We start from the raw sequence: 18163 nt of genomic DNA on the forward strand, positions 1-18163 counted from the left end.
TTGACTTTAATTTAGGCAGGGATTTTCAATTTACACTTCAAGCAAAAAGAGTTTCATAAAAATGATTATGTCTGTGTATTTGCAAGTCAAGGAGACTTAATACCAAGGAGCAAACTAGCCAATTTTGTTCAGTTTGAATTATATGCCACAGAGCAAAAGCTGCGTGTTTAATAGATTTAAACTGTTCATTCTGCAAGTTTATAAAATAAAATGGGACTTAGCGAATGTAACTTCTTTTAAGTGGATATTGTCATGACTAAAATTAAGATTTTGTTTTAAACCAATATTTATCTTTAAAGTTTTAATAGTGCAAGATTACAAAATCAGATATTGGATCTGTTATCTGGAAAACTGTTGTAATAATATAATATATACAGGTATGGGATCCTTTATCCTGAAACCCATTATCCAGAAAGCTCTGAATTATCGGAGAGGCATCTCCCATAGACTCCATTTTAATCAAACAATGTAAATTTTTAAAAGATATTTCCTTTTTCTCTGTAATAATAAAACAGTACCTTGTACTTTATCCCACCTAAGATATAATAAATCCTTATTGGAAACGAAACACTCCTTTTAGGTTTAATTAATGTTTAAATTATTTTCTAGTAGACTTAAAGTAGGGAGAACCAAATTACAGAAAGATCCCTTATCCTGAAAATCTCAGGTCCCAAGCCTTCTGCAAAAAAGGTCCCATACTTGTAATCTAATTTCATTTTTTTTTTAAAAAAAAAAAAAACAGGACCTTGTATTTGATTGTAATTAAGCTGCTTAAATATATGTGGCAAAACAATCCTATTGGGTTTATTTAGGCCTGGTTATTTATTAAGGTTCGAGTTATGTTTTCCACGAAAATTCGAGTTGATTTCTTTGGTCAAAACTCACATTTTTGGGTCAAAAAAACAGAAGCTGGAAATAGCTTGAATCCAAAAATACACCATCTTAAACCTGTCAAGGACATGTAGGAGTCAATGGCGGAGGTCCCTTGAATCATTTGAAGATGTTAACAGCCTTCATGGTATTCAAGGTTTTTTTTTAAGGCTTTTTCCTATAAACTGGAATAATCTGAGCAATTCCAGTTTTTTTCCCGTGGAAAACTCGATTAATATTGAGTTTTCAGGGTTTTGGAACTAGAACTCACAGACTCACGTTTTTCCCATTCTTAAATAAGAAACCATTTGAGTTGTGAGTTCATTTGCGCATTGGAGGTATAAAAAAAACATTTGACCTTTGATAAATAACACCCTTAGGGGGTTATGTAATAAAAGGCCCTAAGTTTGCCCAGGAGCAGTAACCCATAGCAACCAATCAGCAGGAAGCATTTACTGGTCACCTGTTTGAAAGCAAATACCTTATTGGTTGCTATATGTTTCCGCTCCTGGGCAAACGTAGTGCCTTTTATTACATATGGGGGTTAATGTTTACATAACTTTTAGCAGATATAAATATATATTCATATCAAGTATCAGCACTCACCCAATATTCAGCCAAGTCCCGGGTGCATCTCCCAAAAAAATTAAGACTTGGATCCGTGAGTGCCTCCACTTTCTACAGATATTGAAAAACGTTTTGGGAGATGCACCCGGGACTTGGCTGGTTTTGCTTCCAATAAGGATTAATTATATCTTAGTTGGGATCAAATACAAGCTACTGTTTTATTATTACAGAGAAAAAGGAAAGCATTTTTAAAAATTTGGATTATTTGGATAAAATTGAATCTATGGGAGGGCATTCCGTAATTCGGAGCTTTCTGGATATCGGGTTTCTGGGTAAGGGATCCTATACCTGTATATGCAAATGTACAAATATTCAAGCCCTTGAGTAGAAAATTTAAAAAAAAGATTGGGTATTCAGCAGCTTATGTATGTATCACAAATTCTTAAAGGGCACCTATCACAGCCAAAATCAAATACATATGAACAATCTGACCAGTACAAGCTAAACACGTTTAATCAAACTACATATATAGTTTTTTGAAAAAACTGCAGGTTTTAAAAAAATCCCTTACTTTGTCAAATGGGTTCTTTCACTGAGGGAGGCCATACTGAGACAATAACAGAGACTCTAATATGCAAATTTCAGGAGCATGCTCAGATTGCTTTGAGTATTCTACCCAGAATGCCTTGTTTAAGTAAACTCCTCCACTAGAAGTATCAGGAGATTTCCCTATCTTGTCCCCTGCTGGTGATGTTATTATGCAAATGAAGGGCACACACTAACTTCCAGCAAGTGGCAGCACTACTGAACAGCAGCTAACACACAGGTTTGGCTGATTTGAAAATAGCTTAGAAGGGTTGATAAAGCAAGGAATTTCAACTGAGCATGTGCGAGATTTCAGAGCCAGTGAAATCCAAGATGGCTGCCTCAGCTAGAACTGCAGGGGAGATAGGGGAGATCTTGCAGAAGGTATTGTGAGCTGATGATTTACATTATACAAACAATTCTAACTGTTTTAAAAATCTGATTTTTTTGAACTTTCACATAGTCTATTTACTTAGTAAATGATTTTGGTCATGATTGGTGCCCTTTAAGTGGATCAATACCCTGTCACAGGAAGTGAATGGGTCTGTGACAGCTGGAAAATACCCACAATTGATATGTAATACAATAGAAAAAAGTTCACTAAACAGTGAGGATAAGTCAATAGAAACCAACCTCACTAAAAGATGTGAAATGAAACGGCTGACTCCAATCAATAAACGGCAGATGAATCAAAAATGATTTACAGATTAATCTCTGCGATTTGTGATATACAAATCATATTTGTACATTTTCTTGCATTTCGCATTCCGTTTATTTCTTGAACAGCCCCATAATAAATTGTAAAAAAAAATATTGGTTTCTAAGTTGAAAGTTGATCTAGGAAATATTGTTGTCACTGCATCCCGTTCAACTGCATCGGGGTATGGCCAAATATTATGAAAGCTCCATTTTCGAATTCTTCATAGAGAATGCAATAAAGAAAACTTCTTGATAGAAACTGGTTAACATTGTTACTGGGTAAATATGGGGCCCATTTACTTAGTTCGAGTGAAGGAATAGAGGAAAAAAAGTTCGAATTTCGAATGGTCGAATATGGCTACTTCGACCATCAAATGGGCTTCTTCGACTACGACCTTCGACTTCGAATAGAACGATTTGAACTAAAAATCGTTCGACTATTCGACCATTCGACCATTCGATAGTCGGAGTACTGTCTCTTTAAAAAATTCTTCAACCCCCTAGTTCGCCACCTAAAACCTACCGAGGCCAATGTTAGCCTATGGGGAAGGTCCCCATAGGCTTCCTAACAATTTTTACTTTTACAAAAAGTATTTAAACAAGTCTGTAACTCAAGTTCTGTCTAAAATTCCATGGCATGTTGAAAGAGTAGAAATAAAAGATATTGTTCTTAAAGTGTATTAATGGATAGGTGGTTCACAAGGGAATTTAAGTTCTTCAGGAGATACCCAAGGTGGTATTGTGCAACATATTTCACTTGCTCCCTATTACTTTGTGGTATTTGAGGAATATACAGGTATGGGATTAGTTATCTGGAAACCCGTTATCCAGAAAGCTCCAAATTACTGAAAGGCCATCTGCCATTGACTCCATTTTATCCACATAGTCCAAATTTTTAATAATGATTACCTTTTTCTCCAAAATAATAAAACAGTACCTTGTACTTGATCCCAACTAAGATATAATTAATACTTTTGAAAGCAAAATCAGCCTATTGTGTTTATTATTATTATTATTATTATTGTTATTAACATGTATTTTTAGAGCATCAACATATTGCACAGCGCAGAATTTAATGTTTAACCCTTTAAGTGCCAGCAGAATTTCACATTTTGGTTACGCGAAATGCCAGCCGTTTTTGAAACATTTTGTGCTCTCTCACTTTAGGGGCATTTTCTGAGGGGAAACCTATAGTTTACCTAGGAAAACTATACATTGTTTTTTTCGGTAGAAACTGAGCTTTCTAAATCTGCCTGAGTTTTCATGTATTTCCACCTGTGCAAAAAAATTTATAGTGCTAAATACCAAAAAAAAATGAAAAATTACCATTTTTCATCGTATATCAATTTATACCAGAAAAATATTTCATTTTAGGGATGAAAATCCAACTGATTTGGAAAGCCTTATGTCTCTCGAACGTGCCAATACCAGATATGTATAGTTTTAGGGAGATTTAGGATTTCTGTACAGCAAAAACTCCCGGCAGTATATTACCGAATTTTGAAAGCACTAAGGCAGAAAACAGCATGCTTTAGATTCCAAGGCAAAAAATCCTGAAACCGTAGGTTTACCCCAGAAAACCATACATTTTGAAAAGTACACATTCTGCCGATTACAAAATGGGTAACTATGTCTCTCTACTCCCAACTACCAAACATAAAAGCTTGTCTGAAAATAGCGGTTTTTCAAAAAAAAATTCAAAATTCTGAAAAATCATTTCAAAGGTTTTATTTTGCTGCTCCGCATATCCCAAACTATATTAGGTACCAAGAAAAAGCACCTGAAATATGATTGCCAGGGGTCCACTGAACAGTTTGATACCCATTATGCATAGGTTTACCAAAGTATCTGGCATTTAGAGACACCAATATGAAGTTAGCACATCCAAATTGATCAGGACTTTACTTCAGCTACTGAGAAATCAACACATTGACTGCATTTTTTGTGGGGTAAAAACACAGAAATATATGTTTACCCCCCAAACCCATATATTTTTGGAAAGTACACATTCTACTGAATCTAAAATGGGTACCCATGCCTTTCTGCTCCAAACTACTGAGTCGCAAGGCTTTCCCAAAATTGTCGGTTTTGGTGAAATATCTGAAAATTGCCTCAAACCTTCAACTTCCCAGCACCATATCGCCCATGTATCATTACGTACTAAGAAAAAGCACCCTAAATATGATTGCCAGGGTTCCTCTGAACATTTTGGTGGTCATTGTTCATAAGTTTACCAAAGTATCTGGCATTTAGAGGCCCCAAAATGAAGTTAGCGCATACAAACAGTCCCGTGGGTAACTTCAGCTAATGAAAGATCAACACATTGACTGCATTTTTGTGGGGTAAAAACACAGAAATATATGTTTACCCCCCAAAACCCATATATTTTTGGAAAGTACACATTCTACCGAATCTAAAATGGGTACCCATGCCTTTCTGCTCCAAACTACTGAGTCGCAAGGCTTTCCCAAAATTGTCGGTTTTGGTGAAATATCTGAAAATTGCCTCAAAGCTTCAACTTCCCAGCACCATATCACCCATGTATCGTTACGCACCAAAAAAAAGCACCCTAAATATGATTGCCAGGGTTCCTCCAAACAATTTGGTGGCCATTGTTCATAGGTTTACCAAAGTATCTGGCATTTAGAGGCCTCAAAATGAAGTTAGCGCATACAAATAGTCCTGTGGGTAACTTCATCTAATGAAAAATCAACACATTGACTGCATTTTTGTGGGGTAAAAACACAGAAATATATGTTTACCCCCCAAACCCATATATTTTTGGAAAGTACACATTCTACTGAATCTAAAATGGGTACCCATGCCTTTCTGCTCCAAACTACTGAGTCGCAAGGCTTTCCCAAAGTTGTCGGTTTTGGTGAAATATCTGAAAATTGCCTCAAAGCTTCAACTTCCCAGCACCATATCACCCATGTGTCATTACGTACTAAGAAAAAGCACCCTAAATATGATTGCCAGGGTTCCTCTGAACATTTTGGTGGCCATTGTTCATAAGTTTACCAAAGTGTCTGGCATTTAGAGGCCCCAAAATGAAGTTAGCGCATACAAACAGTCCCGTGGGTAACTTAAGCTAATGAAAAATCAACACATTGACTGCATTTTTGTGGGGTAAAAACACAGAAATATATGTTTACCCCCCAAACCCATATATTTTTGGAAAGTACACATTCTACTGAATCTAAAATGGGTACCCATGCCTTTCTGCTCCAAACTACTGAGTCGCAAGGCTTTGCCACAATTGTCGGTTTTGGTGAAATATCTGAAAATTGCCTCAAAGCTTCAACTTCTCAGCACCATATCACCCATGTATCGTTATGCACCAAGAAAAAGCACCCTAAATATGATTGCCAGGGTTCCTCCAAACAGTTTGGTGGCCATTGTTCATAGGTTTACCAAAGTATCTGGCATTTAGAGGCCCCAAAATGAAGTTAGTGCATACAAATAGTCCTGTGGGTAACTTCAGCTAATGAAAGATCAACACATTGACTGCATTTTTGTGGGGTAAAAACACAGAAATATATGTTTACCCCCCAAACCCATACATTTTTGGAAAGTACACATTCTACAGAATCTAAAATGGGTACCCATGCCTTATTGCTCCAAACTACTGAGTCGCCAGGCTTTCCCAAAGTTGTCGGTTTTGGTGAAATATCTGAAAATTGCCTCAAAGCTTCAACTTCCCAGTACCATATCACCCATGTGTCATTACGTACTAAGAAAAAGCACCCTAAATATGATTGCCAAGGTTCCTCTGAACATTTTGGTGGCCATTGTTCATAAGTTTACCAAAGTATCTGGCATTTAGAGGCCCCAAAATGAAGTTAGCGCATACAAACAGTCCCGTGGGTAACTTCAGCTAATGAAAAATCAACACATTGACTGCATTTTTGTGGGGTAAAAACACAGAAATATATGTTTACCCCCAAAACCCATATATTTTTGGAAAGTACACATTCTACAGAATCTAAAATGGGTACCCATGCCTTTCTGCTCCAAACTACTGAGTCGCAAGGCTTTCCCACAATTGTCGGTTTGGTGAAATATCTGAAAATTGCCTCAAAGCTTCAACTTCTCAGCACCATATCACCCATGTATCGTTATGCACCAAGAAAAAGCACCCTAAATATGATTGCCAGGGTTCCTCCGAACAGTTTGGTGGCCATTGTTCATAGGTTTACCAAAGTATCTGGCATTTAGAGGCCCCAAAATGAAGTTAGCGCATACAAATAGTCCTGTGGGTAACTTCAGCTAATGAAAGATCAACACATTGACTGCATTTTTGTGGGGTAAAAATACAGAAATATATGTTTACCCCCCAAACCCATACATTTTTGGAAAGTACACATTCTACAGAATCTAAAATGGGTACCCATGCCTTATTGCTCCAAACTACCGAGTCGCAAGGCTTTCCCAAAGTTGCCGGTTTTGGTGAAATATCTGAAAATTGCCTCAAAGCTTCAACTTCCCAGCACCATATCACCCATGTGTCATTACGTACTAAGAAAAAGCACCCTAAATATGATTGCCAGGGTTCCTCTGAACATTTTGGTGGCCATTGTTCATAAGTTTACCAAAGTATCTGGCATTTAGAGGCCCCAAAATGAAGTTAGCGCATACAAACAGTCCCGTGGGTAACTTAAGCTAATGAAAAATCAACACATTGACTGCATTTTTGCGGGGTAAAAACACAGAAATATATGTTTACCCCCCAAACCCATATATTTTTGGAAAGTACACATTCTACGGAATCTAAAATGGGTACCCATGCCTTTCTGCTCCAAACTACTGAGTCGTAAGGCTTTGCCAAATTTGGCGGTTTTGGTGAAATATCTGGAAATTGCCTCAAAGCTTCAACTTTCCAGCATCGTATTGTCCATGTATCATTACCAGCATAAAGCATCCTAAATATAAACATAGGGGTCTACTAAACAGTTTGATGCCCAATATGCATAGATATACCAAACTATGTGGCGCACAGAGAACCCCCAAATGACAATATGTATAGACATTTTCACGGCTGACGCGCTGGCTGCTGCAATATAACCACTCGGTGTGTGTATTATGCGACATTAGACCACCTAACAGTACAGAGACCCCAGAAAACCATATATTTTCAGAAAGTACACATTCTGACGAATCCAATATGGGTAAATAAGTGTTTCTACTGCAAACTGCCAAACTGCAAAGCAATGCTGAACGTAACGGTTTTTATCAAATTTCTGAAAATTGTCACAAAGCTTGAATTTTACCCCATTATATGCCCCACATTTCGTAACTTATCAGCATAAAACATCCTAAATATGAACGCCAGGGGTCTACTAAACACTTTGATGCCCAATATGCATAGATAAACCAAACTATGTGGCGCACAGAGACCCCCAAATGACAATAGTGTATATACATTTTCACGGCTGACGCGCGCTGGCTGCTGCAATATGAGCACCTGGTGTGTGTAATATGCGACATTAGACCCCCCTAACAGTACAGAGACCCCAGAAAACCATATATTTTCAGAAAGTACACATTCTGACGAATCCAATATGGGTAAATATGTGTTCCTACTGCAAACTGCCAAACTGCAAAGCAATGCTGAACGTAACGGTTTTTATCAAATTTCTGAAAATCGTCACAAAGCTTGAATTTTACCCCATTATATGCCCCAAATTTCGTAACTTATCAGCATAAAACATCCTAAATATGAACGCCAGGGGTCTACTAAACACTTTGATGCCCAATATGCATAGATATACCAAACTATGTGGCGCACAGAGACCCCCAAATGACAATAGTGTATATACATTTTCACGGCTGACGCGCGCTGGCTGCTGCAATATGAGCACCTGGTGTGTGTAATATGCGACATTAGACCCCCCTAACAGTACAGAGACCCCAGAAAACCATATATTTTCAGAAAGTACACATTCTGACGAATCCAATATGGGTAAATATGTGTTCCTACTGCAAACTGCCAAACTGCAAAGCAATGCTGAACGTAACGGTTTTTATCAAATTTCTGAAAATCGTCACAAAGCTTGAATTTTACCCCATTATATGCCCCACATTTCGTAACTTATCAGCATAAAACATCCTAAATATGAACGCCAGGGGTCTACTGAACACTTTGATGCCCAGTATGCATAGATATACCAAACTATGTGGCGCACAGAGACCCCCAAATGACAATAGTGTATATACATTTTCACGGCTGACGCACTGGCAGCTGCAATATAAGCACCTGGTGTGTGTATTATGCAACATTAGACCCCCCTAACAGTACAGAGACCCCAGAAAACCATATATTTTCAGAAAGTACACATTCTGACGAATCCAATATGGGTAAATAAGTGTTTCTACTGCAAACTGCCAAACTGCAAAGCAATGCTGAACATAACGGTTTTTATCAAATTTCTGAAAATTGTCAGAAAGCTTGAATTTTACTCCATTATATGGTACACATTTCGTAACGTATCAGCATAAAACATCCTAAATATGAACGCCAGGGGTCTACTGAACACTTTGATGCCCAATATGCATAGATATACTAAACTATGTGGCGCACAGAGACCCCCAAATGACAATAGTGTATATACATTTTCACGGCTGACGCGCTGGCTGCTGCAATATAAGCACCTGGTGTGTGTATTATGCGACATTAGACCCCCCTAAAAGTACAGAGACCCCAGAAAACCATATATTTTCAGAAAGTACACATTCTGACGAATCCAATATGGTTAAATAAGTGTTTCTACTGCAAACTGCCAGACTGCAAATCAATGCTGAACGTAACCGTTTTTATCAAATTTCTGAAAATCGTCACAAAGCTTGAATTTTACCCCATTATATGCCCCACATTTCGTAACTTATCAGCATAAAACATCCTAAATATGAACGCCAGGGGTCTACTGAACACTTTGATGCCCAATATGCATAGATATACCAAACTATGTGGCGCACAGAGACCCCCAAATGACAATAGTGTATATACATTTTCACGGCTGACGCGCTGGCTGCTGCAATATAAGCACCTGGTGTGTGTATTATGCGACATTAGACCCCCCTAACAGTACAGAGACCCCAGAAAACCATATATTTTCAGAAAGTACACATTCTGACGAATCCAATATGGGTAAATGTGTGTTTCTACTGCAAACTGCCAAACTGCAAAGCAATGCTGAACATAACGGTTTTTATCAAATTTTTGAAAATCGTCAGAAAGATTGAATTTTACCCCATTATATGCCCCACATTTCGTAACGTTTCAGCATAAAACATCCTAAATATGAACGCCAGGGGTCTACTGAACACTTTGATGCCCAATATGCATAGATATACCAAACTATGCGGCACACAGAGACCACCAAATGACAATAGTGTATATACATTTTCACGGCTGACGCGCTGGCTGCTGCAATATAAGCACCTGGTGTGTGTAATATGCGACATTAGACCACCTAACAGTACAGAGACCCCAGAAAGCCATATATTTTCAGAAAGTACACATTCTGACGAATCCAATATGGGTAAATATGTGTTTCTACTGCAAACTGCCAAACTGCAAAGCAATGCTGAACATAACGGTTTTTATCAAATTTCTGAAAATTGTCAGAAAGATTGAATTTGACCCCATTATATGCCCCACATTTCGTAACGTATCAGCATAAAACATCCTAAATATGAACGCCAGAGGTCTACTGAACACTTTGATGCCCAATATGCATAGATATACCAAACTATGTGGCGCACAGAGACCCCCAAATGACAATAGTGTATATACATTTTCACAGCTGACGCGCTGGCTGCTGCAATATAAGCACCTGGTGTGTGTATTATGCGACATTAGACCCCCCTAACAGTACATAGACCCCAGAAAACCATATATTTTCAGAAAGTACACATTCTGACGAATCCAATATGGGTAAATAAGTGTTTCTACTGCAAACTGCCAAACTGCAAAGCAATGCTGAACATAACGGTTTTTATCAAATTTCTGAAAATTGTCAGAAAGCTTGAATTTTACCCCATTATATGCCCCACATTTCGTAACGTATCAGCATAAAACATCCTAAATATGAACGCCAGAGGTCTACTGAACACTTTGATGCCCAATATGCATAGATATACCAAACTATGTGGCGCACAGAGACCCCCAAATGGATATATAGTAGATAAAATTTACAAGGCAAAACAAAATAAGGCAGTAAAGGGTGAAATGCAAAAAAATCCAATAAAACCACAAAAATCAATGTTTTTTTTCCAGACTAGTGTTATCGGCCGTCAGAATCACAGTTTGAATATTTTAGATGGGCCAAACAGGTTCTACGGCTAGAAACAAGTGAACACAACATATGCAGAGCTGAAAATGCAATAAAATGGCTAAAAATTCAATAAAATGGCTAAAAATGCACCAAAATACCCAAAATTGCAATATAATCACCGAAATAACATACAAAAGGTATTGCACAGTATGGTTAGCGAATACGCTATGCGTAATGGCAATAAAACATTTTTTTCAGCCAAAAAAAGAAACGATGCGATAAGAAAAAAAAAAAAAAAGCCACAATGCCATGTATGTGCGTGTGCGTGTGTACAAATGGTAAATTACATGTTATGTGCGCGTGTGTGCGTGTGCACATGTGTGTAAGTGCAGTGAGTGTAAGTGACCCCCCCAATCCCCAAAAATGTATGTGTAAGTGTGTGTAAGTGTGAATCTAAGTGTGTATTACTGTAATAAGTGTGTGTTGGTGTGTTTGTGTGTGTAATTGTTGCACTAACCTGAAAAAGTCGCTGGAGACTGTTGCAGGCGATCAGGAAGAGCCTCTGGAAGACATCTGCCTCGTGGTTCCTGTCTGTGTGCTGTGGGGGCGGAGATCGTCGATCCGGTGCAGGCTGCAGCAGCAGGACACGTAAGTAACATGTGCCTGCTGCTGTTTTTGGGCCCCTGGGCGATCGCGCCCCAGGGGCCACTCGATCCCCTGCTCTGCTCGTTGCCTAGGGGCAGGGGATCGAGCAGGAACGGAGCGAACGGCTCTAACAGCCGCTCCTCCGCTCCTGAACCAGGAAATGCTGCAGAACGTAGAATCTACGTTCTGTGGCATTTCAAGTACCTTTGCCACAGAACGTAGATTCTACGATCTGTGGCATTTAAAAGGTTAAAAAAATTTCTGGTAGACTTAAGATATGAAGATCCAAATTATGGAAAGATGTGTTATCTGAAAAACTCCAGTTCCCAAGCATTCTGGATAACAGGCCCCATACCTGTAATAGAGATGTCCAAACAATGGAGAACCTGAACCTTCCAAATCCAAAAACCATTTATTGCATATAAGATGTGCCTACCCCAAGGATAATTCTCCATGCAAAATATGTAAACCTATGTTGCTCAATAGGCTCAAACTGGCTATACATGAAAAGATCCGCTTGTCTGGCGACATCACCAAATTAGTGGATCTTTCACCAAAATGCCCACCAACGGAAGGGCTATGTCGGGGTAATGTGAACGTTCGGCCCTAGGGCTGAACGATCAGATTACAATAAGGAGCAATGGGCTCCAATGGGTCGGTCGGCAGAAAAATGAAACCTTCCCGATCGATATTGTGGCCAGATAAAGATCGAGAAGACCCATCGGAAGCCCTCATACACGGCCAGATAAATTGCCGAATTGGTCTAAAGGACTGATATTGGCAGCTTTATCTGCTTTATCAGTCAATACTTGATTCTTCTTGATAACCTTCAACAATGCAAGCTACATCAGATAAAGCTTAATCAAATGTACCTATGTGACCTTAAACAATTATCAGATCATTTAGGTTCTTTATTTTAGTACAGGGGTGGCCAAATGTGGCCCGCGATCCGTTTTTGATTGGTACGGCGGCAAATTGCAAAAATATACAGAATATGGCCCGCACATTGCACTCAGCTATTTAGTTAATTTAAGGGCAGAAGTGAGAGAAGGCTGACAATGCCGGCAATGACGAAGGCGGCCTGTGCAGAGCTGCAGTCACTGTGCTCCTCGGAAACTCTCATCAAGTCCTCCAGGCTGGAGATGCGGACACATGCGCACATTACTGTAGGGCTGATGGGATCCCCCTGGGGAGGGGAGCTGGTTCCCGTGGAGGTAATGGGACAGGCAGCGGCTTTGGGCTGCACGGACCTCCAGTATGTGGGCTCCGGAACTGGTCAAGAAGGGAACTCTGCGCAACCGGAAGGAGATCACACAACCTGGGCAATGTGATGCGCTGCGTCTGGCGATATGGCGACCCCACTGGCTGCCGCACACTCGCTACCTACAAACTGCACAAAGAGGTGACTCTGCTCTGGATCTTGCGCCACCCCGGCATCATTAAGGTAAGAACCATTGCTACTGCAGAACTGCAACTCTCTGCTCACTAACCCTTTCTATTATACCCAACCATGCCAAACATAAGTGCTAAACTTATAGGACCTTCCTAGTCTGACCTAGTCTGAGTGACGTCTAGGCTAGGAGGTGGAGCTACAGCTACTGAGTTGGTTTTAACTCATCCTCTAGGACCTAGTTTAGAGGTGGAGTTGCAGCTAGCCTTATAGGTCCTTCCTAGTCCAACCTAGACTGAGTGATGTCTAGGCTAGGAGTTGGGAGTGCTACTGAGTTGGTTTTAACTCGTCATCTAGGACCTAGTCTAGGGGTGGAGCTACTGAGTTGATCAATCAAGGCAGTTCCAGTCTATCTACAAAACAAAATTCAGGTAAGAAAAATTTTGCCACAGCGCACTGAAAATGACAACACCTAAGAAACGCAAGATAGCAAGTGATTGTAGAAAATTTCAGACACGGTGGGAAAATGAATACTTCTTTATGGAAGTCAAGGGGAAGTGTGTGTGATTGATTTGTAATGAGAGTGCCGCAGTGATGAAGGAGTACAATGTAAAACGACACTACGAAACCAAGCATCAGACCTACATGTCCTACACTGGTGACAACTATCTTGCTAGCTCAACAACAGTATTTTTCTTCTGCCCGAAAAACTCTGTGCTTTTGATTTCTACTCCATTGCATGTGATGAGAGCACAGACGCCACAGACACTGCACAGTTATTCGTTTTTTTGCGGGGAGTTGACAATAACTTTTGCGTTACAGAGGAGCTGCTTGATCTCAGCAGTCTAAATACCACAAAAACGGGTAAAGACATTTTTGAAGCTGTGTCAGCTGCAATTGACAGAATAGGACTTAAATGGGACAAGTTGTGTAGAGTTACAACGGATGGAGCTCCCTCAATGACAGGCAAGCGCAAAGGCATGGCCTTTATGGTGTGCGCCAAGGTGCAGGAGAGCGGAGGTAAGGCAGTTAAAATGCACTGTATCATCCACCAAGAAGCACTCTGTGCCAAGACAGTACAGCTTAACGATGTGATGAACACTGTTGTGAAAACGGTAAACATAATTAGAGTATGAACACTCTACCACAGAGAATTTCAAACTTTCTTAACTGACGTTGATGCTGAATATGGGGACCTGCTCTACCATTCAGAAGGGCGCTGGCTAAGTCGCGGCTCTGTGCTTCGGCGGTGAGATCAGAGATTGACCAGTTTTTGAAAGAAAAGGACCGACCTCTTCACGAGCTAAGTGACCCTTTATGGTTGGCAGACCTTGCTTTTTTAGTTGATCTCACTGAGCACCTCAACACACTCAACAAAAACCTACAAGGCAAAGACCAACTCGTACCATAGCTTCACGCACACATGAAAGCATTCTGCGTGAAGCTCGGACTGTTTGAGGCACAGTTGCGCAACTTCAATGTCGCACACTTCCCCACACTGTCCGAAATCAGATCTGCGTTTCCAAAGGCCAATCTCTCTGATAAAAAGGAGAAATATGTGTCTGGGATCACATCTCTCATGACAGAATTTTCTCAGCACTTCCAAGATTTTTCTACCATTGAGAACGATATCAAGCTGTTCGCAACTCCCTTCATGAGAAATGCAGAAGAAGTGGAAGAGAGTCTGCAATTAGAACTTATAGAAATGCAGTGTGATGATTCTCTGAAGAATCAACATCAGCTTCTCTCCTTACCTGACTTCTACCGGAGCTTGGAAGAAGCCAAGTTTCCTCTGATGAGACGCCACGCAAAAAGAATGACGAGTTTGTTCGGCTCAACATACATATGTGAACAAACATTTTCTCTGATGACGCTGAACAAAAGCAGATTGAGAACCAAAATGAATAATGACCATCTTTGTGACGTCCTTCGCACCTCAACCACAAAACTGACTCCAGACTAGCCATCAATCCTGCAGACCAAAGGGCAACTTCATTGTTCACACTGACCGCAACCGTGTTCCCCTGAGTTCAAAATATTATTACACGTTCCATGTGTTATTAAGCCCTATTACTTAATAAATGTAATCGTTGATAGAATTTTAGTTGATCTGTTAACAATCCAAACTTATTTGCATAACAAGCTTGAAATATACTCTTTACTACTTGTTTACTAAGTTTACTTCTTAATAAACCAGGTGAGGCAATACTTCACCTCAAGTGAGTGGCCCGGCTGTTTGTGTATTTTACTGCATATGGCCCTCGGTGAAAAAAGTTTGGACGCCCCTGTTTTAGTATATGTGATGCAATTCACTACCAACGTATGAGAGAAGTGGTTGTCATCTCATAGTATTATTAATCCATTCATCCTTTACCACTGTATTCTGCATAAGTGCATAACTGAAAATAACGAACCAATAAATACAGATACAGGGCAATGCATATAGGACAGAGGTTCGGATCCAATGTGTTAGTAGCAGGAAAACTGTCAAAAATTGAGCTATGGGTCCCATCTGTCTGCAAAGAGTTATATACAACAGTGGATCCATTTGGAGACTATAACTAACTCAAAGGCTCTGGGGACTCACAAGGGAAATTAAACCAAGTCACAAGGGGTCCCATGTAACACTTAAAATTGTGCCTATAAATATATTTGACATTTAAGATGAATTTGAACACATATATGTTGTCACTGGGGATTAGGCAGATCAAATTCTGCAATACTGTGCAGTAGGAGAGCAAGATTTTTCTGAGTGGCCAACTTTAAGTTTAAGAAATTATTTTTGTTAACTGTCTTGATACTAGAGAGTTATATCTAACATTGTAGCCATAGACGTATGCATAGACAGTATTGTTGGTGTATTTTAAACAATAACATTAACAATGTACTGTTACTTATGTAGGGATGTGTAAAATAGCCACCCCTAGTATTTTGTGCAGGCAGTCCCTCAATGTTATGGACACCTATTTGGGTCCTAAAATACAGTTGGGAGGGGTACTGTTTGCTCTTTCTGCTCTGAAGCCATGTTTTTCAGTGCCCATTTTGTGCTGGCTCTAGCCTGAGCTAACAGGCTGAGTCTGTGTGGAACCTGAGTATTTTAGGATTAGTAAGAATAGGCTACTCACCATTATAGGTCACTCTAGGAGTGACAGATAGACAGGTTATTTAGTTGAGCAGCTCCAGGCTCCGACGAGGAGAGTCAGAGGGATTAAGATCCCGGGTACTAATAGCCCAGAAGTAGGGACTAAGTGTATAGGAACAGGGTAGATAGATTCCCCTCAGGTTCCACTTAGGGAAAGGCTGAAAGCTGGTTGTACCTTTATTGCTGCTGAGCACGTCCTCTTGCCTGTGGGGACTAATATTGACCAAAAGGTGCTGTGAGTATTGCTTATTCAATGTGATACCAAATCCTGTCATGCTCTATTGTATACTCCACTGAGGATTGTGTATGTTCAATAAATCAGTTCATGTTTAAGTTATAAGAACCACTGGCGCCCAATTATTAAACCCTGTATCCAGTTACAGTTGCACTACACCCTGCCTCCACACCGTTGCGAGGGCTCACTCCCTAAGATTACAGGTCTCATCCGGGGCACATTTATTGGGAGTGGAGCTCAATAGTGGTGTACGATACACACAATTTACTATAGCGCTACACTTACATCAATAGATTATGTTGTACATAAGTGCAGATAATGGCCTTATACCTTACTGTAGGAAACCCAACTGAAACATTTTAGATATCATGGACCAGGTTAAATTTGATGAGAAAAACTAGCCATTTCCAAATTTCCCCCTTGGTATCTATTGAATTTTCCTTAGATAAACCATGGGATGAGCTGGCCACATTATCAGGTTTGATTGAGCAGTTTGTATGGTTTCTGCCTGATGAAGATAAATCGGCATTCCTGCGTAATCAAGAATTAGCATTTTTTTTTTTTTTTTTTTTTTTTACTTAGCTCTAATATCAGCTTAGGTGTATTCTCCATCATCAAATTCTTCTAGGACACCTAACTCCCTAAGCTGTATAAGATTGTGTTATAGTCCTTCAATGGACCAATGTTATATCTTGCTTGCTTTTGTAAAACCCAATAAAACTTTTTAAAACAAGAATTAGCATTTTTCATCAGGGCAAAAAACTTAATTCTTGATTCACCAGGATGGCAAGATTATCTGTCCTGCAATACTGGTAGATCAAGAATTATATGTACTGATGGAAATTTCCCATCATTTGGCTTAAACAAAATCTAGAAGAGTTAATTCCCACTGTTCCAGTCATTCAGGTTGTTGCCCCAAATGGCTGGTATGGAACAATAAAAGGTTATTTAGGTCACCTTCAGTTTTTTCATGGAATTGAATCTGGCCTTACATGTGACCAAATGTTAAAATGTATCTTATTGTCCTCTTTTTCGTTTTTCTTTATGCAGGAGCTAGAGTTTCAAGACCTGACAGCGGTTCTGCATTGCATCCATTCTTTTATTGCAGCAAAAGTTGCATCTATGGACCCCATGTTCATAAACAGCCAAAGCCTCGCTAGAAAATATATTTACAACACGTAAACATCGAAGCTCTATGGCAAAACAAGAACTATTTTCCTACAGAATTTGTTTCATGCACAGCGAAATTTTAAATGACTTCAATACAAATGACTGAAATGACTGAAAAGAAGACTATTTTTGTTATTTATCGTGTTTCATTTTGACTCAAAGCATCATTTCAATGTACTTCGTGGATAATATCGAAAGCACATTTTCCCAATCTCGTATAAGTGGAGAGGACAATGATGATTTAGCACTTTAAAAAACTGCTCCAAGATTTTGAACAGAATAACTACAAATGTACATTTTCTTTTTCATTAAACCCATTATATAGAAATACAACAAAACAGAATTGTATTATTTATAGTAAAACAGCATACTTGAAATATGTCCTTGACATAGGCAGACAGAGGCCCCTTAGCTAGATGTGCTCAGACACCTTTTCTTTTACTAAAAACCTGATAGGGTGTCATCCTCATGCAGCTTCAAAAAGTGCATATATGGTACTGTATGTGCCCTCACAAACAGGCCTGGTTTTAGGGTAGGGCAGATACATTTACTAGGGGGGACAACTTGAACAAAAAAAGTAATTG

General features: G+C 39.4%; 1 protein-coding gene across 3 annotated transcripts in view; it reads left to right on the forward strand.

Moving 5' to 3' along the window:
• Positions 1-17908, forward strand: part of sntg2.L (syntrophin, gamma 2 L homeolog) — a 290368-nt gene extending 272460 nt beyond the window's left edge. For all 3 annotated transcript variants that reach the window (XM_041562254.1, XM_041562253.1, NM_001094304.1), the window contains 1 exon segment: positions 17460-17908. In XM_041562254.1, coding sequence (XP_041418188.1) covers positions 17460-17591 — 132 coding nt within the window. In that variant the 3' untranslated portion in view covers positions 17592-17908.
• The last annotated feature ends 255 nt before the right edge of the window (positions 17909-18163 follow it).

Source organism: Xenopus laevis, chromosome 5L (assembly GCF_017654675.1).
Source record: "Xenopus laevis strain J_2021 chromosome 5L, Xenopus_laevis_v10.1, whole genome shotgun sequence".
Lineage (NCBI taxonomy): Eukaryota > Metazoa > Chordata > Amphibia > Anura > Pipidae > Xenopus > Xenopus laevis.